Source organism: Lontra canadensis, unplaced genomic scaffold, assembly GCF_010015895.1.
Source record: "Lontra canadensis isolate GAN:19392208 unplaced genomic scaffold, GSC_riverotter_1.0 scaffold28, whole genome shotgun sequence".
Taxonomy (NCBI): Eukaryota; Metazoa; Chordata; class Mammalia; order Carnivora; family Mustelidae; genus Lontra; species Lontra canadensis.
In genome coordinates this window covers 16,633,753-16,660,585 of record NW_022631022.1, presented here as the reverse complement: position 1 = coordinate 16,660,585, position 26,833 = coordinate 16,633,753, and the positions used below count along the sequence as shown (strand labels likewise).

Below are 26,833 nucleotides of genomic sequence, written 5' to 3'. Positions count from 1 at the left end.
TCAACTGGATCATTTACATTTAATATAGTTACTGATGTATGCTGTCCATTTGTTCCATCTGTTCTCTCTCTAGGACTCCCCCTCCTTTCTTGCCTTCTTTTGAATTGATTATTTTTTAATCATTCCATCTTTTTCACACTATTAATTGCAGAGTTACACTTTCTTCCATTTTTTTTTAGTGGTTACCCTAGAATAGGGGTCAGCAACCTTTTTTTTTAAATAAAGATTTTATTATTTATTTGACAGATAGATCACAAGTAGGCAGAGAGGCAGGCAGAGAGAGAGGAGGAAGCAGGCTCCCTGCTGAGCAGAGAACCCGATGTGGGACTTGATCCCAGGACCCTGACATCATGACCCGAGCTGAAGGCAGAGGCTTAACCCACTGAGCCACCCAGGCGCCCCAACCTTTTCTTTTAAGGGCAATCTAGTAAACATTTTTGGCTTTGTGCGCCATGTGGTTTCTGTCAGGTAGTGCAGAAGCTTCCACAGATAACAGGTAATGATATAAATTACAGATAGAGGATTAGGTAAAGTCATCCATGTAGAAGAGCACTGGGTTGAGACCAGAAACTGGGAGGTTTTTTTTTTTTTTTTTTTTTTGGTTTGAAAGTGAGGTGTGGAAAAGGAGCTCTGAGAGTGAGTCAGAAAAGCAGTGAGCCTATCAGGAAGATTACAATAAAAATAATTGTCATGTGAGGGCAGTTTCAAGAATGATAAGGTGGCTTTCTAGGTCAAATGCTATAGTGTGGCGTGTAAGATCAGGATTCAGAAGAGGCCTTTGGATTTGGCAACTTTATGGTAATGGGTGACATTTTCAGAGACTATTGGCAGAGCTTGCTGTGTGGGAAGAGTGGTAAAGGAGTGAAAAGTGGAAAGATAAACCGTTGATTCTCAAATACTATTTTTTGGACAAGCAGCAACAGAACTGCATAGATTTCCCAACCTCAGAACCATTATTGGACTTAGAAATGTGTATTTTTAAAACATTGCCCAGATGACTTTAATAAACACTAATGGTTTGCCGTCAAGATTATTTGTGATATCTTGAGGCAACCCCTTTCCCAAACACAAAGCAATGACTGATAATGTAAAAAGAGAAAACCAAATTGACATAAATGGGGTGCAAAAACGATAAGCTTTTCTATGTTTCAGAAAAGCAGTAGAACACAAAGTAGTTAGTACAGCTGTGTCTGGGACCCTGAAGGTAAAGCAGCTGAGGTTTGGGTTTCTTTGACGTAATGGGGAGGTGTTGTTGGAATTGGGCTCATTGTTGGAAACCATGGGCCAGGATGGATAGGGCTCTTCTGTTAAAAAAGATACTTCTGAATTTAGTTCTAGGGCCTGCCCTATTGTACATCTTTAGAAATCAGACTATAATTATGTAATGTATCTACTGGAATAATGCAGGGCCTATCCTGCTTGGGTGTAAGTAGTAGCTTTGCTGGTGACCCCTGCTATCCTCTTATACCTAGGGATTCAGAGGAACAAAAATAGCTTTTCAGCTAGGAACCTGCCATTTCAGAGCATATTCTTAATGTTAGTGCAGGACAGATCTTGTGATTTGAGCAGACCAACTGTATGAAAAATTCTATGAGATAACTGGAGATATTGAATCCTGACCAGTAATACTAAAAATTGTTAATTTTTAAAGGTGTGATTAATGGTATTGTGGTTATGTTAAAAAAAAGTAAATACTAGGTTCTCAGTAAATGTTTGAAAAACAAAATTTCCATTTTCCAGAAAGTACACCTGTAAATCCATATTTTAAAACAAATTAAGCCATCTAATGCTGAAGATATGAAATAAAATCTGAAGAGCAGCTTGCTCTGGATGACATTAAAATACTAATCTGAAAATACCAAATTTTATATTTAGTAGTTTTAAGGAGATGAGTAATATCCCTTAAATTAAAACAGATATGGCATTTAAGGTAGAAAAAAGATCAGGTAGGTATGAAAATGACAGAAACTTTATAAGTGAAAGCTAGTGTAATTTAAAACAACAGCATTATGTTGATAAATGGGAGGTCAGTAGGATGTCTGTTTTCCAGTATCAACCTATGAAATTAGTGTAGTGTCTATCAAAATGTCAGAAGGTTTTTTCATGGTATTGGATGTGCTGATTTTAAATTCTTATGGTAAAAATTCAAAGTAACATTAAAGAAGAACAAGTTGAAGTGATATGCCCTCCAGATATCAGAATTTATTATGGGGTGCCTGTGTAGCTCAGTCCGTTAAGCAGCTGCCTTTGGCTTGGGTCATGGTCCTGGGGTCCTGGGATTGAGCCCTGCTCGGGGCTCCCTGCTCAGTGGGGAGTCTGCTTCTCCCTCTTCCTCTGCTCTGCTCATGTTCTCTCTCACTCTCCCTCTCTCAAATAAATAAATAAAACCTTAAAAAAAAACTTATGGAGCTATAGTAATTAAGATAGGTTCAGGGATGGGCGAATAGAGTAGTAAAAGAGAACAGGGAACCCAGAACACATAGATATTTGTATGGAATTTGCCACGGTGACGAAGGTGGCATTATAAATCAGAGGGGAAAGATTGGACTCTTGATTGTGGTGCTGATAAAATTGTTAATCTGAATTGGCATGAAAACAGTTAAGAGCCCTATGAAAATAAATTCTATATGGATTAAATATGTACATGAGAAAAGAACAATTTAGGCCTATTAGAAGAAAATAACAGGCAGATAACTTTATGTCCTCAGGATGAAGAGGGATTTTTAACAACTATACCAAGAGATAATGCTATGTGGGCATTGGATCCAGACTGCCTGCTTTAGATCTCAACTCTTTCACATTTTGGTTATGACTTCGGGCAAATTATGTGATCTTTCTATGTTTTTTCATTTGTAATTGAGGATGATGATGATGATTTAAAAAAAAAAAAGAACCCTCAGAGGAGGGGTGGCTTAGTTGGTTAGGTGTCCAACTCTTGATTTCGACTCAGGTCATGATCTTGGGGTTGTGGAATCAAGTCCCCTGGTTGGGCTCTGCACTGGGCATGGAACTTTCTTGGAATTCTCTCTCTCTCTCTCTGCCTCCCACCCCACTCACTTGTGCTCTCTCTCTTGCGTGCACGTGCTCTCTCAGAACAACAACAAAACAGCCCTCAGAGAGGAATTACAAGAAATTAAACATGTGAAATGCTTAGAAAAATGACTAGTACAAATAGATACATAGAGCTAACTGTAGTTACTGTTACTATAATTTACTAAAAAAGAAATCATAACGTGTAAAGGATTGATAAATTTGTTAAAAATAAAAAGTTCCCTGCAACAAAAGGTATTGTAAACAAAATAGAAAGCTAAGGCACTGATCAGTAGGAGATATTTGTCATGCATTTAACTGAAAACTGATTAATATCCAGGGTATATGAAAAACTCATTCAAACTGATAAAGAAAAGGTAACTCAAAAACCAGAAATGAAGGGGCGTCTGGGTGGCTCAGTGGGTTAAGCCTCTGCCTTTGGCTTGGGTCATGATCTCAGGGTCCTGGGATTGAGCCCCGCATAGGGCTCTTTTCTCAGTGGGGAGCCTGCTTCCCCCTCTCTCTCTGCCTAGTTGTGATCTGTCTGTGTCAAATTAATAAATAAAATCTTAAAAAAATAAAAAAGCCCAGAAATGAATAAGTGACATAGTGCAAATGACAAATGATAGGATAATTGTTGCACTTGCACACTAGTAATCAGGGAAATGCAAATTAAAGTAATGAGATACCTTTTGGCACTTAAGCTGGCAGAAACTAAAGTTTGACGATACCAACTTTTATTGGTAAGGAGGCAGAGAAACATGAGCACTTTCTATGCTGGCTGTCACATAGTCAGTACAACTATTTTGGAGAGTATTTTGTTAATATTGACAATTTCACTCTTAGGTATAAAGCCCAACGAAGGCTTGGGAAGAGACATATGAAAACTGCAGGATTGTTTTAATGTGTAATACTGGGAACATTCTAAGTGTTTGCTGGAAGGACAGTAGATTGATAAATTGTGGTATGGTCATACAGTGGTATTAAAACAAAACTTAATTTTTTAAAGCAGTTTTAGGTTAGGGTCACAGCAAATTTGAACAGAAGATCCAGACCTTCTGCCTGTCCCCACATAGGCGTAGCCTCCTCCATTATCAACATCCCATCACCCCCACTCTGTGGTACCTTTGTTACAATTAAGGAACCTACATACAATGGCATATTATTTGGCACTTAGTGAACTTTTATGTGCATCAGCATTTATAAACAAAAGACAATGTGAGATGCAGACTAGTAAGTATGATATGACACCTTTTTTTTAAACTTAAAAAAGTGAAACAGTATTGTCTATAATTTGTGGAGATCCACATATGTAGTAAAAATACAGAAATGTGTTTGGGAATAATATCAAGCTCAGGATAGTGGTAATCTCTTAACTATATCTCTGGTACTTTGTTTATAAACTGATCTGGAGTAATAACAGCAGTTTTCAAACTTGTTGAATTGGGTGGTGGATAGATGACTGCTTTTTAAAAAAAATTAGTTTCAGAGGTAGAATTTAGTGTTTCATTAGTTGCCTAGAACACCCAGTGCTTATTACATCAAGTGCCCTCCTTAATGCTCATCACCCAATTACTCCATCCCTTCTACCCACCTCCCCTCCAGCAAACCTCAGTTTGTTTCCCAGAGTTAGCATCTCCTATGGTTTGCCTCTCTCTCAGTTTTCATCTTATTTTTCTTTCCCTGTCCCTTTTTTATCTCTTTTGTTTCTTAAAATTCTACATATGAGTGAAATCATATGGTATTTGTCTTTCTCCATCTTATTTCACATAGCATAATGCCCTCTAGTTCCATGGTAAGGTTTCAGTCTCTCTCTCTTTTTTTTTTTTTTTTTTTAAGATTTTATTTATTTGAGGGATGCCTGGGTGGTTCACTTGGTTAAGTGGCCGCCTTTAGCTCAGATCATGATCTCCAAGTCCTGGGACTCAAGTCCCACATTGGGCTCCTTGTTCAGTGGTAAGCCTGCCTCCTGCAGGCCACTCCTCCTGCTTGTGCTCGCTCTCTTTCTGTCAAATAAGTAAATAAAATCTTAAAAAGAAGATTTAATTTATTTGAGAGAGAGGTCATGAGCAGGAGGAGGGGTTGGGGGAGAAGGTCAAGTAGACTCCCCACTGAGCAGGGAGCCTGACTTAGCCCCATCCCAAGACCGTGTGTGCGCGCGCGCGCGCGCGTGTGTGTGTGTGTGTATACACCACATTGGAAGATAACGCATCTCCTTTATTCATCTGTTGATGGATATCGGGGCCCTTCCATATTTTAGCTATAGTGGACATTGCTGCTATAAACATTGGGGTGCATGTGCCCCTTCAAATCGCTATATTTGTATACTTTGGATAAATACCTAGTAGTGCAATTGCTGGATTGTAGAGTAGCTCTATTTTTAACTTCTTGAGGAACCTCCATACTGTTTTCCAGAGTGGCTATACCAGTTTGCATTCCCACCAGTAGTGTAGGAGGCCTCTCTTTTCTCCGCATGCTCGCCAACATTTTTTCCTGAGTGTTAATTTTAGTCATTCTGATTGTGATTGGTGTGAGATGGTATCTCATTGTGGTTTTGATTTGTATTTCCTTGATGTCAAGTGATGTTGAGCATTTTTTCATGTGTGTGACTGCTTTTTATATATTCTGTAATATTCTGTGTTTGAAAGATCATCTAGGAAAAAGGTAAACAAAGTTTCTTCATTTGTGGATGCAGTAAGATGCAGTAATATGAGAGAGAAGTAACTTGAAGTTACTTTTAGAAAATAACATGGCATCTTTATATGTCAAAGGGTGAAATAAATTAAAAAGGGAAAGAGTGATAACACATGAGGATGGTTTTTTTGTTGGGGCAAGTTACTGATGGAGATGATAAGAAATAGGTTTTATTAGCCCTGAAAAGATGTGGAATATATTTCTTATGTAAACTGGAATAGGAAAGGAGAGATGAGATGCAAATAGAAATACATTTTGAATTGGAAAAGGCACTATTTTCTCAGCGAGTTATCAAAGTTGAAATCATTCTCAGGTTGTTACATATGTGGGGTTTGAGAAGATTGGAAGAATATGCAGAATATTTGTAAGGAATGAAATACGGTCAGATAAAAAATTAGCCTTGAAGAAAAGGGAAGGTTGAATAAAATTTATAGTAGTATTTTGTTGTATAATTTTATCAGCTTTGTTTGGCAAGCCAGTGGCAGGATCTTATTGTTGACTGCCTTACTTCACCACTTAGGGGTGGTGGAGAGTCAGAGCCCAAAAGTCCTTGAAAATATTATCCATAATAGGTTTCTCTTACTATTCTCTTAGTTATAATTTTTTAATAGTTTTTTCATCTGTTTATTGGCCATTTATATATATTTTTAAACTTTTTAATTTTTTAATTAACATATATTATTAGCCCCAGGAGTGCAGATCTGTGAATCGCCAGGTTTACACACTGCACAGCACTGACCATAGCACATACCCTCCCCAATGTCCATAACCCCACCCCATTCTCCCGACCCCCCCTCCTCCCAGCAACCCTCAGTTTGTTTTGTGAGATTAAGAGTCTCTTATGGTTTGTCTCCCTCCCGATCCCATCTTGTTTCATTTATTCTTTTCCTACCCTCCAAATCCCCTATGTTGCCTCTCAACTTCCTCATATTAGGGTGTTATAATTTTATCTAGTTTAGTTTTTCTGTTTATTTGATCTTCTTATTTTTTTAAGTTTTTATTTAAAACTAAAGTTAGTTAACATACAGTGCAACATTTGTTTCAGGTGTAGATTTTAGTGATTCAACACTTATATACCACACCCAGTGTTCATCACAAGTGTGCTCCTTAATTCCTATCAACTGCATAACCCCCCCCCCCTTTCTGGTAACCATCATTTTGTTCTCTACAGTTAAGAGTATATTTCTTGGTTTGCCTCTCCCGCCTCCATGTTCATTTGTTTTCAGTTTCTTAAATTCCACATGAGTGAAATCATGGTATTTGTTTTTCTCTGACTAGCTTCTCTCACTTAGCATAATACTCCTGGCTCTGGGGTGCCTCCGTGGCTCAGTTGTTAAGCATCTGCCTTTGGCTCAGGTCATGATCCCAGGGTCCGGGGATCAAGCCCTGCATCCAGGTCCCTGCTTAGTGGGAAGCCTGCTTCTCCTTCTCCCACTCCCCCTGCTTGTGTTCCTTCTCTTGCTGTCTCTCTCTTGTGTCAAACAAATTAAAAAATCTTTTAAAAAAATTACTTTCTAACTCTGTCCATGTTGTTGTAAATGGCAAGATTTCATTTCTTTTTTTTCCTTAAAGATTTATTTATTTTAGAGAGCATGCATGAGTGGGGGGAGGAGCAGAGAGACATAGAGAGAATCTTAAGTAGACTTCATGCTGAGCAGGGAGCCAGATTTGGGGCTCGATCTCAGGATCCTGGGATCATGACCAGAGCCAAAATCAGGAGTTGGACACTTAACCTATTGAGCCACCCAGGTGCCCCAAGATTTCATTCTTTTTTATGGCCGAGTAATATTCGATTATATATATATATATTATATATATTATATATATTATATATATATATATATAAATGTCCACTTTTTTTATCCATTCATCAGTTGGTGGATATTTGGGCTCTTTACATAATTTGACTTTTGTTGATAATGCTGCTGTAAATATTGGGGTGCATGTATCCCTTTGATTAGTATTTTTGTATCCTTGGGTAAATATCTAGTAGTGCTGGATCATAGGGTAGTTCTATTTTTTTTTTTTAATTTTTAAAAGGTTTTATTTATTTATTTGACAGAGAGATCACAAATAGGCAGAAAGGCAGGCAGAGAGAGAGGGGGAAGCAGGCTCCCCGTTTGACTTTTTGAGAAACTTCCATACTGTTTTTTCCAGAGTGGCTGCTCCAGTTTTCATTCCCACCAATAGTGTAATAGAGTTCCTCTTTCTCTGCATCCTTGTCAACACCTGTTGTTTCCTGTGTTGTTAATTTCATCTTCTTACTGTTTTAATTTCACAAAAATTTGGCTTCATTGGTGGCATTCTTTCTTGGTTTTGCTTTATCCGTAAGAACTTTGGGTGCAGAGTGATTATATTTGCCTGATTTTTCTGCCCATTTTAATTCAGCTTTGTTGAGGTTCCTTCAAATATAAAGAAAGAACTTGACTCCAATCTCAGGTACTCTAGAAACATTTGAGATAGTAGAGGATAAAATAATTTTTTATTGGTACTCTGAATTTTAAATTACTAGTATAATAAAACTTGGAAAAAAAAATCTTTGGCAAGTTGCTATTTTAGGAAGTGTCCAGATTTGGATGATAAAATGTAATATTATGTGGTCTTGATGAGACTGTTTTCAAGACTGTTTCTAGACTAAGAGTTAGGGTTTTATGTTCTAAATGATGTAATGAAATGATTTAAGCCTTTTCTGAGCATCAGAAAGTGAAGATTGTGTAATATGATTTCTAAATGTTTCACACTTTTTATGTTCCAGTTCTTTTGCCACGAAAATGGTTTGCACGGTCTTGAACACATACTATCCATGCTGATGGGACAGAGTCCAATATGAATATAAATGATGGAGGAAGACGACGCTTTGAGGATAATGAACATACATTACGTATATATCCTGGGACAATTTCAGAAGGGACTATCTACTGTCCAATTCCTGCCAGAAAAAACTCCACAGCTGCCGAGGTGATTGACTCTCTTATAAACAGACTTCATCTTGACAAAACAAAATGTTACGTTCTTGCAGAAGTAAAGGAATTTGGTGGAGAAGAATGGATACTCAATCCAACAGACTGTCCAGTTCAGCGAATGATGTTGTGGCCTCGGATGGCTCTGGAAAATCGCCTGAGTGGAGAGGACTATCGCTTTCTTCTGAGAGAAAAAAACCTTGATGGATCAATCCATTATGGTAGTCTGCAGTCATGGCTACGGGTGACAGAAGAACGCCGCAGGATGATGGAACGGGGTTTTCTTCCTCAGCCTCAACAGAAAGACTTTGATGATTTATGTAGCTTACCTGATTTGAATGAGAAAACTCTTTTAGAAAACCTAAGAAATCGCTTTAAGCATGAAAAAATTTACACCTATGTTGGCAGTATTCTAATAGTTATTAACCCATTCAAGTTTCTTCCTATTTATAATCCCAAATATGTCAAAATGTATGATAACCACCAATTGGGAAAACTGGAGCCCCATATTTATGCTGTGGCTGATGTAGCTTATCATGCCATGCTTCAGCGCAAAAAAAATCAGTGCATCGTGATTTCAGGAGAGAGTGGTTCTGGGAAGACTCAAAGCACAAACTTTCTTATTCACCACCTTACTGCTCTCAGTCAGAAGGGATTTGCCAGTGGAGTGGAACAAATTATTCTTGGAGCTGGACCAGTGCTTGAGGTAAGTGTGTAGAAATACTTTTCTTACTCTTACATGTTTATAAGATATAAACTGATATACTCTGACATGTTTATCTTTCAAAAGTAAATAAAAATTTGGTAGATATGAAAAAATGAAACTAGAAGTATAGATAGAATTTTTAGTTACCAAGGAAAAATGGGAGATGGAAAGCAAAAAAGGCAGTGTGGAAGTTTAAAGGGTGTGACAGTGGCAGTATTGTTTTCAAAGGTGTTTTTGGGTCATAGTGATGAAGAAGGAGATGATTTGAGTCATAGGTATCCTCCTGTAAAGGGAAATAGCAGGGGCAGGACTTCTGTCTGTAACTGGGTTGTGGAATTAGGTGGTTGGGAAAAATATTCTTATCAGTATATTTGTATCCTTGTAACTTTAACATCTGTGCCTAATATCGAATTCTAAGGGTTCAGTTTGAAAATGTAAAGAATATGGGAAAAAATTTAGTTCTATAATGTTTTAGATGTAATATTACCAAAGGTAGAAAGGAAAGAAATACCATTTTTGTTTTAGAGATGAAAGGAAAAGGTAATACTACATTTTTAAAAAAGATTTTATAGGAGAGAGAGAGTGCATGTGTGAATGGGAGGAGAGGCAGAGGGAGAGGGGCAAGCAGACTCCCCACTGAGCGGGGAGCCTGAAGTGGGGCTCAATACCAGGACCCCGAGATCATGACCTGAGCTGAAGTCAGATGCTTACCCAACTGAGCCACCCACGCGCCTCAGATTATTTTTTAAAAGGGATTTTGTAAGGCTTAATTGAGGTACACTAAACCGCACATATTGAAAATGTACAATTTGATAAAATTTGACATGTATATATACTAATTAAACCATCACCACTACAGTCAAGATACTGAATATACCCATTATCCCTAAAGTTTCCTCATATCTCTTTGTAATTCTCTTACCTTTACCAGCTCAGTCATCTACGAGAAACCACTTACTTTTTTTTTTTTTTTTTAAGATATTATTTACTTATTTGACAGACAGAGAGCAACATGTAGGCAGAGCAGTAGGCAGAGGGAGAGGGAGAAGCAGGCTCCCCGCTGAGCAGGGAGCCAGACATGGGGCTCGGTCCCAGGACCCTGGAATCATGACCTGAGCTGAAGGCAGCCGCTTAATCGACTGAACCACCCAGGTGCCCCAAGAAACCACTTACTTTGTCATGATAGATTAGTTTGTATTTTCTACAAACTAATTTTTATATAAATGGAATCATATATTTTGTACTCTTTTATGTTTGACTTCTCTTGGTATAATTATTTCAGGATTCATCCGTGTTATATGTGTCAGTAATTTATTCCTTTTGCTAAGGTAGAATTCCACTGTCTGGGTATACCACACTTCGTTTATCCATTTATCACCTGCTAATGGATATTTAGATTGTTGCTAGTTTTTGGCTGTTATACATAAAACTCTATGTCTTTGTGTGGACATATACTTTCTTTTGGGTAAATACCTAGGAGTGGAATGACTACTTCATATGATAGGTTAATGCTTAACATTTTAAGAAACTGCCAAACTTTTCCAGAGTGATTGTATCTACCATTTTATATTCTCACCCAGCAATGTGTGTCAGTTCTAGTTACTTCACATCCTTGCTAACCCTTGATAGAGTCATTCCTTTAAATTTTAGTCATTCACATACATATATAGTGGTATCTCATTGAATATTTATTTATTTATTTATTTATTTATTTATTTATTTATTATTGTGTTACGATGGTACATAGTTTTTTTTTTTTAATTTTTTTTTTTCAGCATAACAGTATTCCTTGTTTTTGCACCACACCCAGTGCTCCATGCAATCCGTGCCCTCTCCAATACCCACCAACTGGTTCCCCCAACCTCCCACCCCCCTACTGCTTCAAACCCCTCAGATTGTTAGTTTTTGATGTAGTGTTCCATGATTCATTGTTTGTGTATAACACCCAGTGCTCCATGCAATCTGTGCCCTCCTTAATACCGATCACCATGCTCAGCCATTACCCCCACCCCCACTCCCTTCTAAAACTCTCCGTTTGTTTCCTGGGGTCCATAGTCTCTCATGGTTTGTCTCCCATTCCAATTTCTCCCTCTTTATTTTTCCCTGCTCCTCATGTCCTCTGTGCTATTCCTTTTGTTCCACAAACAAGTGAAACCATTTGATAATTGGCTTTCTCTGTTTGAATTATTTCACTTAGCATAATGTCCTCCAGTCCCATCCAAGTTGATGCCAAAGTTGGGTATTCATCCTTTCTGATGGCTGAGTAATATTCCATTGTGTATATGGACCACATTTTCTTCATCCATTCATCTGTTGAAGGGCTTCTTGGCTCTTTCCACATTTTGGCTATTGTGGACATTGCTGCTATGAACACTGGGGTGCATATGGCTGTTCTTTTAACTACATCTGTATCTTTGGGGTAAATACCCAGTAGTGCAATTGCTGGGTCATAGGTAGCTCTATTTTTAACTTTTTGAGGAACCTCCACACTGTTTTCTAAAATGGCTACTCCAATTTGCATTCCCACCAGCAATGTAAGAGGGATCCCCTTTCTCTACAACTTCTCCAGCATTTGTTCTTTGTTGCCATGTCAGTTTTGCCATTCTAACTGGTGTAAGGTGGTATCTCAGTGTGGTTTTGATTTGAATTTCCCTGATGCCGTGATGTAGAGCACTTTTTCATGTGTTTGTTAGCCATTTGTATGTTTTCTTTGGAGAAGTGTCTGCTCATATCTTCTACCCATTTTTTGACTTGATTATCTGTTTTTTGGGTGTTGAGTTGGGGAAGTTTTTTTTTTTTTTTTTTTAAAGATTTTATTTATTTGACAGAGATCACGAGTAGGCAGAGAGGTGGGCAGAGAGGGGGAAGCAGGCTCCCCACTGAGCAGAGAGCCTGATGCAGGGTTCGATCCCAGGACCCTGAGATCATGACCTGAGCCAAAGGCGGAGGCTTAACCCCTTGAGCCACCCAGGTGCCCCAAGAAGTTCTTTATAGATCTTAGATATCAGCCCTTTGTCTGTATGGTCATTTGCAAATATCTTCTCCCTTTCAGGGTTGCCTCTTTGTTTTGTTGACTGTTTCCTTTGCTGTGCAGAAGTTTTTTATCTTGATGAAGTCCAAAAGTTCATTTTCGCTTTTGTTTCCCTTGCCTCTGGAGACGTGTCTTGAAAAAAGTTTCTATGGCCGATGTCAAAGAGGTTACTGCCTGTGTTCTCCTTTAGGATTTTGATGGTTCCTGTCTCACATTGAGGTCATTCATCCATTGAGTTTATCTTGTGTGTAGTAAAAGAGAATGGTCCAGTTTCATTCTTCTGTATATAGCTGTCCATTTTTCCCAGCACCATTTATTGAAGAGACGTCTTTCTTCCATTGGATATTTTTTTCCTGCTTTGTTGAAGATTAGTTGACCATAGAGTTGAAGGCCCATATCTGGGCTCTCTGTTCTATTCCATTGTGCCAGTACCATGCTGTCTTGGTGATCACAGGTTTGTAATATAGCTTGAAATCAGGCAACTTGATGCCCCTAGCTTTGTTTTTCTTTTTTAACATTTCCTTGGCAATTTGGGGTCTTTTCTGGTTCCATACAAATTTTAGGATTTTTTGTTCCAGCATTTTGGAAAATGCCATTGGTATTACTTTGCATTTTATAATGACTAATGCTATAAGCATATTTTCGTGTGTTTATTTGGCCTCTGTATTTTCTTTGGTGAAATGTTTGTCAAAATTTATTGTCCCAATTTTTTACTGGGTTTTCTTTCAGTGTTTTGAAAGTTTTTTGTGTAGTGGGTACAAGTCCTTTATCACATATGTGTTTGCCCACATTTTCTCCCAGATTTAACTACCTCTTTTTTTTTTTTTTTAATATAGTTGACAATATGTTATTTTAGTTTCAGGTGTACAACTTAGTGATTCCAAATGTTTACAATATTGTGCTGTGTTTACCATCAGTGTATCTACCATCTATCCTGATACATTGCTATTACAATATCATTAACTATATTCCTTATGCTGTGCCTTTTATTCCCATAGTTTGTTCATTCCATAAGTGGAAGCCTGTATTTCTCACTTGCTTCACCCATTAGGCCCAACCTACCACCCATACCTCTCTGGCAACTATCAGTTTGTTCTCTGGTTATAGGTTTGGTTCTGCTTTTCGTTTCTTCTTTTTTCCTCCCCTAGATTCTTATGAGTTAAATCATATGGTATTTTTCTTTCTCAGTCTGACTTATTTCACTTAGTGTAATATCCCCTGGGTCCATCCATGTTGTCTTAAATGACATGATCTTCTCCTTCTTTTATGGCTGTGTAGTATCTGTTTGTATATATACACACCACATTTTACTTATCCATTCATCTGTTGATGAACACTTAGGTTTTTTCATATCTTGGCTATTATAAAGAATGTTACAGTAAACAAAGGAGTGCATATATCTCTTTGAATTAGTGTTTTTATTTTTTTATTTTTGGACAAATACCCAGTAGTGGAATTACTGAATCGTATGGCATTTCTATTTTTAATATTTTGAGGAACCTGCATACTATTTTTCATAGTGGCTGTACCAATTTAAATTTCCGCCAACAGTACAAGGGTTCCTTTTCCTCCACATTCTCACCAACGCTTGTTATTTCTAATGTTTTTGATAATGGCCATTCTAACAGGTGTAAGTTATTATTTGATTGTGGTTTTGATTTGCATTTCCCTGATAATGAGTGATACAGATCATCTTTACATATGTCTGTTGGCCATCTTTATCCAATCAGGTCCTCTGTCCAATTTAGTTGGATTATTTTTTTGATGGTGTTCAAGTTTTTTATATATTTTATTTTTTATTTTTATTTTTAAAGTCTTTTTTTTTAAAGATTTTATTTATTTATTTGACAGAGAGAGAGAGAGATCACAAGTAGGCAGAGAGGCAGGCAGAGTATTTTTTATTTTTTAAAGGTTTTTTTTTTTTTTTTTTTTTTTTGACAGAAAGAGACAGTGAGAGAGAACACAAGCAGGGGGAGTGGAAGAGGGAGAAACAGGCTTCCTGCTGAGCAGGGAGCCGGATGTGGGACTCGATCCCAGGACCCTGAGATCATGACCTGAGCTGAAGATTATTGCTTAACCAACTGAGCCACTGAGGCACTCTGACTTTTGTTTTTTTTTTTTTAAATATATTTTAGATATGAACTCCTTATTAGATTATCATTTGCAAATATTTTCCCCCTCTCAGTAGGTTGTCTTTTTGTTTGATGGTTTCTTTCACTGTGTGAAAGTTTTTGTTGTTTTTGTTTTGTTTTGTTTTGGTTTGGTCCCTGTAGCTTGTTTTTGTTTCCCTTGCCTTATGAGATATACCTAGAAAAATGTTGCTTTGGCCTGTGTCAGAGAAATTACCATTTGTGTTCTATTCTAGGATTTTATGGTTTCAGGTCTCGTATTTGCGTTTAATCCAATTTGAGTTTATTTTTGTGTTACAGAGAGGTCAGTTACATTCTTTTGCATGTAGTTGTCCAGTTTTCCTAGCACCATTATTGATGAGACTGTCTCATGTTATATATTTGCTTTGTCATTGATTAATTGACATATAAGTGTGGGTTTATTTCTCGGCTCTCTATTCTGTGCCATTGATTTACGTGTCTGTTTTTGTGTTGGTACCATCCTGTTTTGATTACTACAGCTTGGTGAGGTATATGCTGATATGTGAAATTCTGATACCTCCAGCTTTGGTTTTGTCAAGATTGTTTTTGTTACTCCAGGATTCTTTTGCTTCCATAGAAATTTTACTGTTATTTGTTTTGGTTTTTTAAAAAAATGCTTTTGGTATTTTGATAGGTATTGCATTGAATCTGTAGATTGCTTTGGGTAATATAGATATTGTAATAATATTAATTCTTCCAATTCGTGAGCCTGGACTATTTTTCCATTTGCTTGTGTCATCTTCAATTTCTTTCATCAGTGTTTTATGGTTTTGGAGTACAGATCTTTGACTTTTTTGGTGAAGTTTATTTTTGGGTCCTTTCTTCTTTTTGGTGCAGTAGTAAATGGTATTTTCTTAATTTCTCTATCTGCTGCTTTGTTATTAGTTTATAGAAATGCTACCGATTTCGGGTGTTAATTTTGTATCCTTCAGCTTTACTGAAGGTTGCTTTTTGGTGGCGTCTTTAAGATTTTCTGTGTATAGTATCATGTCATTTGCAAATAGTGATGATTTAACTTCTTTACCAATGTGGATGCCTCTTACTTCTTTTTCTTGTCTGATTGCTGGGGCTGGGACTTTTAAGACTGTGTAGCAAGAGTGTACATATTTGTCTTATTCCTAATCTTAGAGGAAAAGCTCTCAGTTTTTCACCATTGAGTGTGATGTTAGCTGTGGGTTTTTTATATATTGTGTTTATTATGTTGGTGGTATGTGCCCTCTAGCCCCACTTTTTTGGGAGTTTGTATCATCAGTGGAATTTGAATTTATCAGATGGTTTTTCTGCACCTATTGAGATGATCATAATGATTATGATCCTTGGTTTTGTTGATGTGGTGTTATCACATCATTTTGTGAATACTGAATCATTCTTACAACTCTGGAGACAGTCTCACTTGGTCATGGTGAATGATCTTTTTAATGTATTGTTGTATGTGGTTTGGTCATATTTTGTTGATGGTGTTTGCCTCTATGTTCATCAGGGATATTGGCCTGTAGTTTTTTTTGGGTGTGGGTGGTGTCTTCTTTTGGGTTAGGCATGGTGTGATCCTGGCCTCATGAATGTATTTGGAAGCTTTGATGAGGATAGGTATTAACTCTTTTTAAAATATTTGATAGAATTCACTCGTTGATCCTTCTGGTCCTGGACTTTCCCCCCCACCCCTGGGCTCTCTATTCAGTTTTTTTAAATCTATATATGTTTGTTTTTTTTGACAGTACTCTGCTGTTTTCATTATTATAGCTTTTAATAAAGTTTGAAATCAAAGTGTAATGCCTCTAGCTTTGTTCTTTTTCAGGATTACCTCGGTTATTTGGGGTCATCTGTGGTTGTATACAAATTTTAGGATTGTCTTTTCTACTTCTGTGAACAGTGCCATTAGGATTTTGATAGGAATTGCAGTGAATATGTCGATTGCTTTGGGGTAGTCTGGACATTTTAACAATGTGAATTCTTCCAATCCATGAGCACAGAATATCTTTCCAGTTTTTTGTGTCTTCTTCAGTTTTTGTCATGAGTGTCTTACAGTTTTTATTGTACAGATCTTTCACCTCCTTGGTGAAATGTCACTCAGATTTAACCCTCTTTTAGTAGTATCTTTTGAAGAGCAGAATTTTAAATTTTGATGAAGTCTGACTTAGCCATTTTTTTTTCTCTTATGGATTGTGCTTTTGGTGTCATATTTAAGAAAACTTTGACTAATCCATGGTTGCAAAGATTTTTTTTTTTTTTTTTTTAGTTTTATGGTTTCAGGTTTCGCATTCAGGTCTGTGATCCATTTTGAATTTATTTTGTATATAGTGTAAGGTATAAATCCAGTGTTTTCCTATGAATATCTACTTGTTTCAAGACTATTTTTTTTTAAGATTTTATCTATTTATTTGACAGATAGAGATCAAAAGTAGGCAGAGAGAGAGAGAGAGAGAGAGGAGGAAGCAGGCTCCCCGCTGAGCAGAAAGCCCAATGCGGGGCTCGATCCCAGGACCCTGAGATCATGACCTGAGCCGAAGGCAGAGGCCCAACCCACTGAGCCACCCAGGCTCCCCTCAAGACTATTTTTTGTTGAAGTACTATTTTTTCTTTACCTTAGTGCCTTTGTATCTTTGTCAAAAAATTGTCCATATATATGTGGGCTTATTTCTGCATTCTCTATTCTGTTCTACTTATTCATTTGTCTTTATTACAGTGCTATGCTACTTTCATTATGTAACTTTATAATAATTTTTGAAATTAGTTTTATTAATCCTTCTTTTGCTTAGTTGTTTGGATATTCTGTCCTTTGCATTTCCATATGAATTTTAGAACTAAATTGTTAGTTGCCTCGTAAAGTTTTTTTGGGACTTTGATTGGCATAGTGTTAAATCTGTAGTTTAATTTGGAGAGAGCTGATATATGCTAACAATAGTAAGTCATGTGACTCATGAACAAGTTTTATTTTCCCACTTATGAAGATCATCTCTAGTTTCTCTCAGTAGTATTTTGTTGTTTTAAGATAGAGGACTTTAACATATATAGTAAGTTACATTTGTCAGTATTTTTGGATGTTTTATAAGTGGTATTTAAAAGGTTTCAGTTGTTAGTTCCTAATACATAGAGATATAGGTGATATTGGCACTTTGATCTTGTTTGATACAAACTGGCTAGATACAAATATTCTGACTTTTTTAAAGTTTTCTTTGGATTTTCCACATGGGAAATCATATTTGTGGTTAAAAAGACAGTTTTGTTTCTTTTTTTTCCAATCGGGATTTCTTTTTTCCTTCAGATTTCACTGATTATGCCAATATGAATATAAGTGGTGAAAGCAACATTCTTTTCTTGGGGGAAAGAATTCAGCTTTAAACATTAAGTATGATGATAGCCATTGGTTTTGTGTAGATGCTCTTTGTTAGATTGAGGACCATTCCCTTTTTTTTTTATAATTAAAAAATTTTTTTATAAACATATAATGTATTATTAGCCCCAGGGGTACAGGTCTGTGAATCGCCAGGTTTACACACTGCACAGCACTGACCATAGCACATACCCTCCCCAATGTCCATAACCCCACCACCCTCTCCCGGCCACCTCCCCCTGGCAACCCTCAGTTTGTTTTGTGAGATTAAGAGTCTCTTACGGTTTGTCTCCCTCCCAATCCCATCTTGTTTCATTTATTCTTTTCCTACCCCCCAAACCCCCCACATTGCCTCTCCACTTCCTCATATCAGGGAGATCATATGATAGTTGTCTTTCTCCAACTGACTTATTTTGCTCAGCATAATACCCTCTAGTTCCATCCACGTTGTCGCAAATGGCAAGATTTCATTTCTTTTGATGGCTGCATAGTATTCCTTTGTGTGTGTGTGTGTGTGTGTGTGTGTGTGTGTGTGTATGTATATATATACACACACACACACACACACACACACACACACACACACACACATACCATGTCTTTATCCATTCATCTGTTGATGGACAACTAGGTTCTTTCCATAGTTTAGCTATTGCGGACATTGCTGCTATAAACATTTGGGTGCACGTGCCCCTTCGGATCACTATGTTTATATCTTTAGGGTAAATACCCAGTAGTGCAATTGCTGGGTTGTAAGGTAGCTCTATTTTCAACTTCTTGAGGAACCTGCATGCTGTTTTCCAGAGTGGTTGCACCAGCTTGCATTCCCACCAACAATGTAGGAGGGTTCCCCTTTCTCCACATCCTTGCCAGCATCTCTTATTTCTTGATTGGATTATTTGTTCTTTGGGTGTTGAGTTTGATAAGCTCTTTATAGATTTTGGATACTAGCCCTTTATCTGATATGTTGTTTGCATATCTTCTTCCATTCTGTCATTTGTCTTTTGGTTTTGTTAACTGTTTCCTTTGTTGTGCAGAAGCTTTTGATCTTGATGAAGTCCCAATAGTTCATTTTTGCCCTTGCTTCCCTTGCCTTTGGCGATGTTCCTAGGAAGAAGTTGCTGCGGCTGAGGTTGAAGAGGTTGCTGCCTGTGTGTTCCTGAAGGATTTTGATTGATTCCTTTCTCTCATTGAGGTCCTTCATCCATTTTGAGTCTTATTTCTATGTGTGGTGTAAGGAAATGGTCCAGTTTCATTCTTCTGCATGTGACTGTCCAATTTTCCCAACACCATTTGTTGAAGAGACTGTCTTTTTTCCGTTGGATATTCTTTCCTGCTTTGTCGAAGATTAGTTGACCATAGAGTTGAGGGTCTATTTCTGGGCTCTCTATTCTGTTCCATTGATCTATGTGTCTGTTTTTGTGCCAGTACCATACTGTCTTGATGATTATAGCTTTGTAATAGAGCTTGAAGTCTGGAATTGTGATGCCACCAACTTTGGCTTTCTTCTTCAATATTTCTCTGGCTATTTGAGGTCTTTTCTGGTTCCATCTAAATTTTAGGATTATTTGTTCCATTTCTTTGAAAAAAATGGATGGGATTTTGGTAGGGATTGCATTAAATGTGTAGATTGCTTTAGGTAGTATAGACATTTTCACAATATTTGTTCTTCCAATCCATGAGCATGGAACATTTTTCCATTTCTTTGTGTCTTCCTCAATTTCTTTCATAGTACTTTATAGTTTACTGAGTATATGTTCTTTGCCTCTTTGATTAGGTTTATTCCTAGGTATCTTATGTTTTTGGGTGCAATTGTAAATGGGATTGTCTCCTTAATTTCTCTGTCTTGTTGTTGGTGTAAAGAAATGCAATGGATTTCTGTACATTGATTTTATATCCTGACACTTTACTGAATTCCTGTACAAGTTCTAGCAGATTTGGAGTGGAGTCTTTGGGTTTTCCATATATAGTATCATATCATCTGCATAGAGTGATAGTTGACTTTTTCTTTGTCAATTTGGATGCCTTTAATTTCTTTTCGTTGTCTGATTGCTGAGGCTAGGACTTCTAGTACTCTGTGGAATAGTGGTGGTGATAATGGACATCCCTGCTGTGTTCCTGACCTTAGCGGAAAAGCTGTCAGTTTTGGGAGAGAGGGAATCTTATGCAGGCTTTCCCCCAGCATGGAGCCTGATGTGGGGCTTTATCTCACAACCCTGAGGTTATGACTTGAGCCGAAATCAGCAGTCAGATGCTTAACCAACTGGGCTACCCAGGTGCCCTGCCATTTGTTTTTTTATATCCTGTACTCTTCCGTTACTACTTTCTATTATGTCAAGGAGATGTTTTCTAGCATGCCATTTTAGTTTTGTTGTCTCTCTTTTTAGGTTTTTTGGTTATTTTTTTAGTGGTATTCCTGAGCATTCCAATTAACATTGGAATAACATTGGATTACTACCAACTTAATTTCAATAATAATGCAGAAACTTTCTTCTGTATAGCTCTGTTCCTTTCCCCCTCCTTTGTGCTTTTATTTTCATATAAATTATTTTCAAATTATTATTATTATTTTTAAAGATTTTATTTATTTGACAGATAGAGATCACAAGTAGGCAGAGGCAGAGAGAGAGAGAGGAGTAAGCAGGCTCCCTGCTGAGCAGAGAGCCAATGTGGGGCTCGATCCCAGGACCCTGGGATCATGACCTGAGCTGAAGGCAGAGGCTTTAACCCACTGAGCCACCCAGGAGCCCCTCAAATTATTTTTCTACATTGTTATATCCATACACATAGGTTTCTTTTTATTGTTTTATGGAATTGTCTTTCAGGTCAGGTAGGAGGAAAAAGGTTACAAAATATTTATACTGTTTTGTATTTACATTACATTTACCTTTGCTTGTGGTCTTTATCTCTTCATATAGCTTTGCTTCATTATCATGTGTGTTTTCAGCTTGAATTACTTCATTTAGTGTTTTTTGTAAGGCCTATCTGCTGAAATGTATTCTTTCAATTTTTGTTCATTTAAATGTCTTATTTTCTTATTTTCTCCTTTAGTTTAAAAGATAGTTTTACTGGACACAGAATTCTTGGTTGACAGGCTTTTCTCAGTGATTTGAATATATAACTCTACTGTTTTTAATTCTTAATGTTTTATTTGGAGAAATTAGGTGTTATGCTTTTTGAGGAACTTTTATGTGATATGTGTTGCATCTCTTACTGCTTATAAGAACTATTATTTTTTTTTTTTTTTTTTTTTTACAATTTTTATTTATTTGAGAGAGAGAGCACAAGTGAGGTGAGAGGCAGATGGAGAGGGAGAGCACATTGCTGAGGAGAGATCCTGATGCAGGGCTCCATCCCAGGACCCTGTGATTATATAAGAACTATTCTTTGTCTTTTAGCAGTTTGATCATTATTTGTTTAGGTGCACATCTTTTTTTAGTTTTTGATGCTTGGAGTTTGTGAAGGTTGGTAGATATGTAGATGATTGTTTTTCATGAAATTTGGGAAGTATTGGGCCTTTCATTGTTGAAATATTCAGTTTATGTTTTCCACTGTATCCACTTGCTAAGCCCCTCCAATTAATTTTTCATTTTAATTAATATATTTTTCAATAATGGAATTTTTATAATTTCTACCCCTTCACTGATACTCTCTATTGTTAAGGTATATTTTCATACTTTCCTTTAGTTGTTTGAAAATATTTAAAATAGCTGATGCAAAGTACTGGTTTTGTAGGTCCAACATCTGGGCTTTGCCACGGAAGTTTCTGTTTATTGCTTTTTAAAAAAAAAAATTATTTATCAATTTGGCAGAGAGAGATCACAGGTGGGCAGAGAGGCAGGCAGGGAGAGAGAGAAAGAGAGAGAGAGAGAGAAAAAGGAGGAAGCAGGCTCCCCACCAAGCAGAGAGCCCGATTCAGAACTCGATTCCAGGACCCTGAGATCATGACCCGAGCCGAAGGCAGAGGCTTAACCCACTGAGCCACCCAGGGGCCCACTGCTTATTGCTTTTTAGAAAATTTTCCTGATCCATACATTTTTTCCTCTTTGCATGTCTTACATTGTTTTGGTGAAAAGTGGGCATTTTTATTAACACAGTGTGGCAGTTCTGATAATGAGATTTTTCCCTCCTCCCAGGATTTGGTTGTCCCATGACTTCTCTGGAATAAGTTTGTGAATTCTGTTCTTTTTCCTGTGCGGCCTTTACATTCTTTCTTCGTTTAGCTTAGTGGTCAGATAATTGGACAAGGATTTTTTTAAGCGTTGTGAAGCAATTAGGCTCCCGGTTTCTTCTGTGAAGTTCTGTGTGCTTCTTGAACGCTTGTCAACATTTAACAAGGTAGTTGTCAAATCTGCCTTACCTTTTGCTTCCTGTTTACATAGAACTTAAATATCAACCAGAGATCTCAGCTCTTTACTGAGCATGTGTATATTCCTGGGCATGTGCACAGTCCTGCACAGGTACAACACTTTTTACATTTCCTGGAATATTTCATTTCTTTCTTTCTTTCTTTTTTAAAGAATTTATTTATTTATTTATTTGAGAGAGAGAGAGCACAAGCCAGAGGGAGAAGCAGACTCCTTGCTGAGCAGGGAGAGTGTGACAGGGGGCTGGATCCCAGGATCCTGATGCTTAACTGACTAAACCACCCAAGCGTTCTGATTTCAGATCTTTAAATGTCCCTTTTGTATAAGTCATTCACTAACTTTTTCTTTTATGTTGTTTGGTTGCCTCATTTTTTGCCTCATTATCCTATTGTTACCGTAGACAGTTTCAGTATTTAAACAATTGCCTCTGATTGTTTTTAACAAACATACATGGTGAAAAGATTGTCTCTTTTGAATGAGCTTCAAGTCCAGTCAGGTAAAGATAATCCTTTGAGTGAGGTTTTCCAGGAAAATGCTGTATAACTCAAATTCTGACAGTTACCTGTGAGACAGGGCTTAGGCTGTAATCCTGTTCTGTTCCTTCATTTGTTTCTAGGCTGCCTTTTAAAAAGAGTATAATTACAGACTACATTTCTCTTCAGCATGGAGCTGGGGAGAGGGATCTCCCTAGGTAATTGGATAAGTTAAAATGCCACAATGCCTGTTTTTCTTACTGAGATTCAGCTGTTTTCCTTCATTAATTGTTCCTCTACAAAGGATTATTGTAAGCTTTTAATAAATTTCTAGAGTTGTCAGAAAGTCTATTTAGATAGTTTTTTGTTTCATTTCTCTTATGAAGAAGAGAGGATTTTCAGAGATCTTTATCATTTTCTCTGACCTCAATTTCAATGATCTATTCAAGAGATTTAAGTAATAAATACTTTATATATTTACTTTTGTAGTTGCCATTTTTGCTGTTCTCCATTCTGTATGCTGATCCATATTTGGGTATGATATTTTCCTTCTGCATGAACGACTTTCTTCAATGTTCCTTTTAGTGTGGGCTGGCTTATGATGAAAATTTTCAGATTCATGTACGAGAAATTGTCTTTTTTTGGCCTTAATTTTTTAATGATTTACTTTTTTTAAGGAGATATTTAAGTTCTTAAAAGAGTTAAATTTAAGTAGAATTAAAATTTCAGTAAAATTTATGAATTTTAAAACATTAATTTGGGTAACCATCTCTCTACAGTCTAAATACAGAAAAGTTCCACTACTTCATTTGAAACTCCTTCACATTATTCTTTATCTTCATTTCCTCTTACTTCTCTCCCATACTAATTCGTGGGAATTACTGGTCTGTTTTCCATTGCGGTTTTTTTGTTTTTTGTTTTTTGTTTTTTCAAAATGTCACAGAAGTGGAATTGTATATAGTAAGTTAAGTTTTGAGATTAGTTTCTCTCATTTAACTTTTTATCTTGGAAATTCATTCAGATTGTTGCATATGTAGTTCAACAGGAGATGATTTTTTAAAATTTAAATTTTAAGAAACTTTATTGGGATATGTAACTTAAAATAAAATATAGCCATTTAAGATTTATAGTTCAATGATTTTTGGTAAATGTATATACACTTTTATAGCCACCATCATATGGTGAAGCTATAGAATATTTTTATTACTCCTTGTGCCTCTTTTACACATTTCCCAACTCCATCCCATTCCCAGACAACTCTGATCTTTCTGTTTCTGTTGTTTTGTCTTTTCTAGAATTTCATAGTACAGTATGTACTCTTGAGTCTGGTTTCTTCCACATGTCATAATGTTTTGATATTCATCAATATTGATGTATGTACCAGTTTATCTTTATTGCTGGGTAGTATTTATTGCATTGTGTATACTTTGGTTACAATTTAGGCAGCTTATATATTTTTAATTCTTTTTAAAATATACTGTAGCTTTGTTTTAAGTTGATGTGATAAAGTGATATATTACACTGTAGTGAGATTTTATTTCATTTATACTATTTAAAATTGCAATTATTATGATGTAATTTTTCTGTTTCTAGCTCCTATTTATTTAATTTAAAAATTTTAAAAATACAGAAATATATTAAAGTTTTTGGCTCTCAAAGGTAAAAGTTAAATTAATTTTAAGGAGTGTTAAGTTTTTAAAATAAAGATTTATTTTAATGAAAAGCATAAAGTACTTTCTGCTTGGTTTTATTTCAACTATTAGTTGTTCTCTTTTACTTTTCCTGAACCATATGAGTCTCAAGGTAAAGAGAATTACATTTGAGCCAACCTAAGCAAGATTTTCCATTTTTAAAAATGAAATTAATGAGAACTGTTTATTTTGACAGGCCTTTGGAAATGCAAAGACAGCTCATAATAACAATTCAAGTCGTTTTGGCAAATTTATTCAAGTAAATTACCAAGAAACTGGCACCGTACTTGGGTAAGTAGCAGTAGCAGGCTTTGGAGTATGTTTATATTTTCACCATTTTCTCTTCATAATCCATTGATTGTTCGTTTGCTGTTTAATGAGAAGACTGACATTGGTGTCTGCATTCAATTTTTTAACTCTAAATTTTTTTCTTTTTTTTTTTTTTTTTTGGAAAGTTGAAGGCTGAGAAAAGTTCAAAGAATAGTGTAACACATATTATCTGTAACTTAGATTTGCTAATTGTTAACAATTTGCTGCATTTGCTTTTTTCCTCTGTATTATGCATACATTCATTTTTTAAAATTGTTTCTGAGTTGGGCATATAATTTGACTCCCCACAGGAATCAGAGCGACGTTTTCCTACATGATGCTGTCCTATTCAAGAAATTTAATTTTGTTACAATAACTTTTCTTAAACAGTCTGTAAATAGAGTACTTCTGTTTTTTCCAGCAATATTCTTTCTAACTTTTAAATATCTAATAGACTTTATTTTTAAAACAGTTTTAGTGTCACAACAAAAATGGGCAGAAAGTACAGTGAGTTCCCATATACTTCTTCACCCTAACCCCCAGTCTCCCCTATTAATAACATCTTGCATTGTTGTGTTCCATTTGTGTGGTTATGTTCTTTGGGCTTTGACAGTTGTATAAAGACATGTATTTACCATTACAGTATCATGTAGAGTAGTTTTACTGCTCTAAAATCCTCTGTGGTTTGCCTTTTCATCCCTTCTTACCCAGTAACCCTTGGCAACCACTTACCTTTTTATAGTACCCCAGTTTTGCCTTTTCCAGAATGTCCTGTAGTTGGAACCATATAATATATATAGTCTTTACAGTTTGGATTCTTTGCCTTAGCACCATGTATTAAAGTTTCCTCCATGCCTTTCATGGCTTGATTTTATTGGGCTAATGTTAAATGTATATATTAATTTGGGGATAATTGACATCTTTGTGATATTTAGAAATGTTTTTAAATTTTTTGTATTTCTTACTGAATTTATTCCCAAGCATCTTATTTCAGTGTTTTACTGTTATTAAAAATGTGATTTTCTCTAGCATTATATCTTCTAGTTGTTTACATATATGAAAGTTATTAATTTTTATATTAAGCTGTATCTTGTTATTCTTACTGAATTGTTTTATTGTTTGCATTAGTTTTACTACTGTTTCTTTGACCTTTTCTTGGTATTTTTGCAAAAATAGATTTTTTTTCTGTTCTTATGTCTTTATTTTCTTTCTCGTCTGATTCCAAATAATATTGTTTCCGACCTTTATGTGAATGACTACTTTTTTCCACAAAGTAAAATACTGATTTTAGGGCTTTTTATCACATTAATGAGTTAGACATTGATTTAAATTTTCTGTGAGTGGTTTTTTTGAGTAACAGAATGGTATTGCATTTTACCAAATGCATTTTGAGCATCTCTGACGATCAGCGTGATCTTCATTCTGAGATCTGTCAGTGTTATTATTTTCCTAAAACTGAATCATTTTGTGTTCCTGGGAAAGCAATCCGACTTGGTCATACAAAGATACAATTTACATACACACACATACATATATGTATATATATTTATGCACGCACATATAAATTGGTTGTTCTATTCTGTTTCCTAGTTTTTATTTATGATTTTTGCATCCATATCCATAAGTGAGATTGGTTAGTATTTTTCTTTTTTATGCCATTTTAATTATGCTTTTCACTTCTGCTTTTAATTTAAAAATTTTGACCAAAACTATGTGTATTCTACCCACCCCTCAACCCCCGAAAAACAAAACAAGAAGGGTAAGTACTTTAGTGGCGAGTTTCATAACTCATTTCCTTTCTGATTTTATAACTGGAACTTTTACTAATAAAAATGGGATGTAGCCACATTGTCAAGTTGTACTTTTCTAGTGTTTGATTGTGATACAAAAATGTTGATAATAGGTTCACTTGTATATGCTGCTTTGTAACTTACAAAGTATCATTACATATATTCACTGATTCTTAAGACAGTTTCATGAGTTAGGAATGGCAGGTATTTATTTTCCCATTTTATGAATGAAATTCTTGCTCTTAGATGTTAAGCGTTTATCTGAAAAGGTTAAAGGTTCTCTTACAACAGTGATGAGCAG

At 36.1% G+C, this 26,833-nt stretch overlaps 1 protein-coding gene across 12 annotated transcripts in view; it reads left to right on the top strand.

Moving 5' to 3' along the window:
* Positions 1–26,833, top strand: part of MYO9A (myosin IXA) — a 305,854-nt gene that overhangs the window by 63,311 nt on the left and 215,710 nt on the right. For all 12 annotated transcript variants that reach the window (XM_032864954.1, XM_032864953.1, XM_032864959.1 and 9 more), the window contains exons 2-3: positions 8,480–9,390; positions 24,630–24,724. In XM_032864954.1, the coding sequence (XP_032720845.1) occupies positions 8,551–9,390; positions 24,630–24,724 (935 nt within the window). In that variant the 5' untranslated portion in view covers positions 8,480–8,550. The remainder of the gene's footprint in view (positions 1–8,479; positions 9,391–24,629; positions 24,725–26,833) is intronic.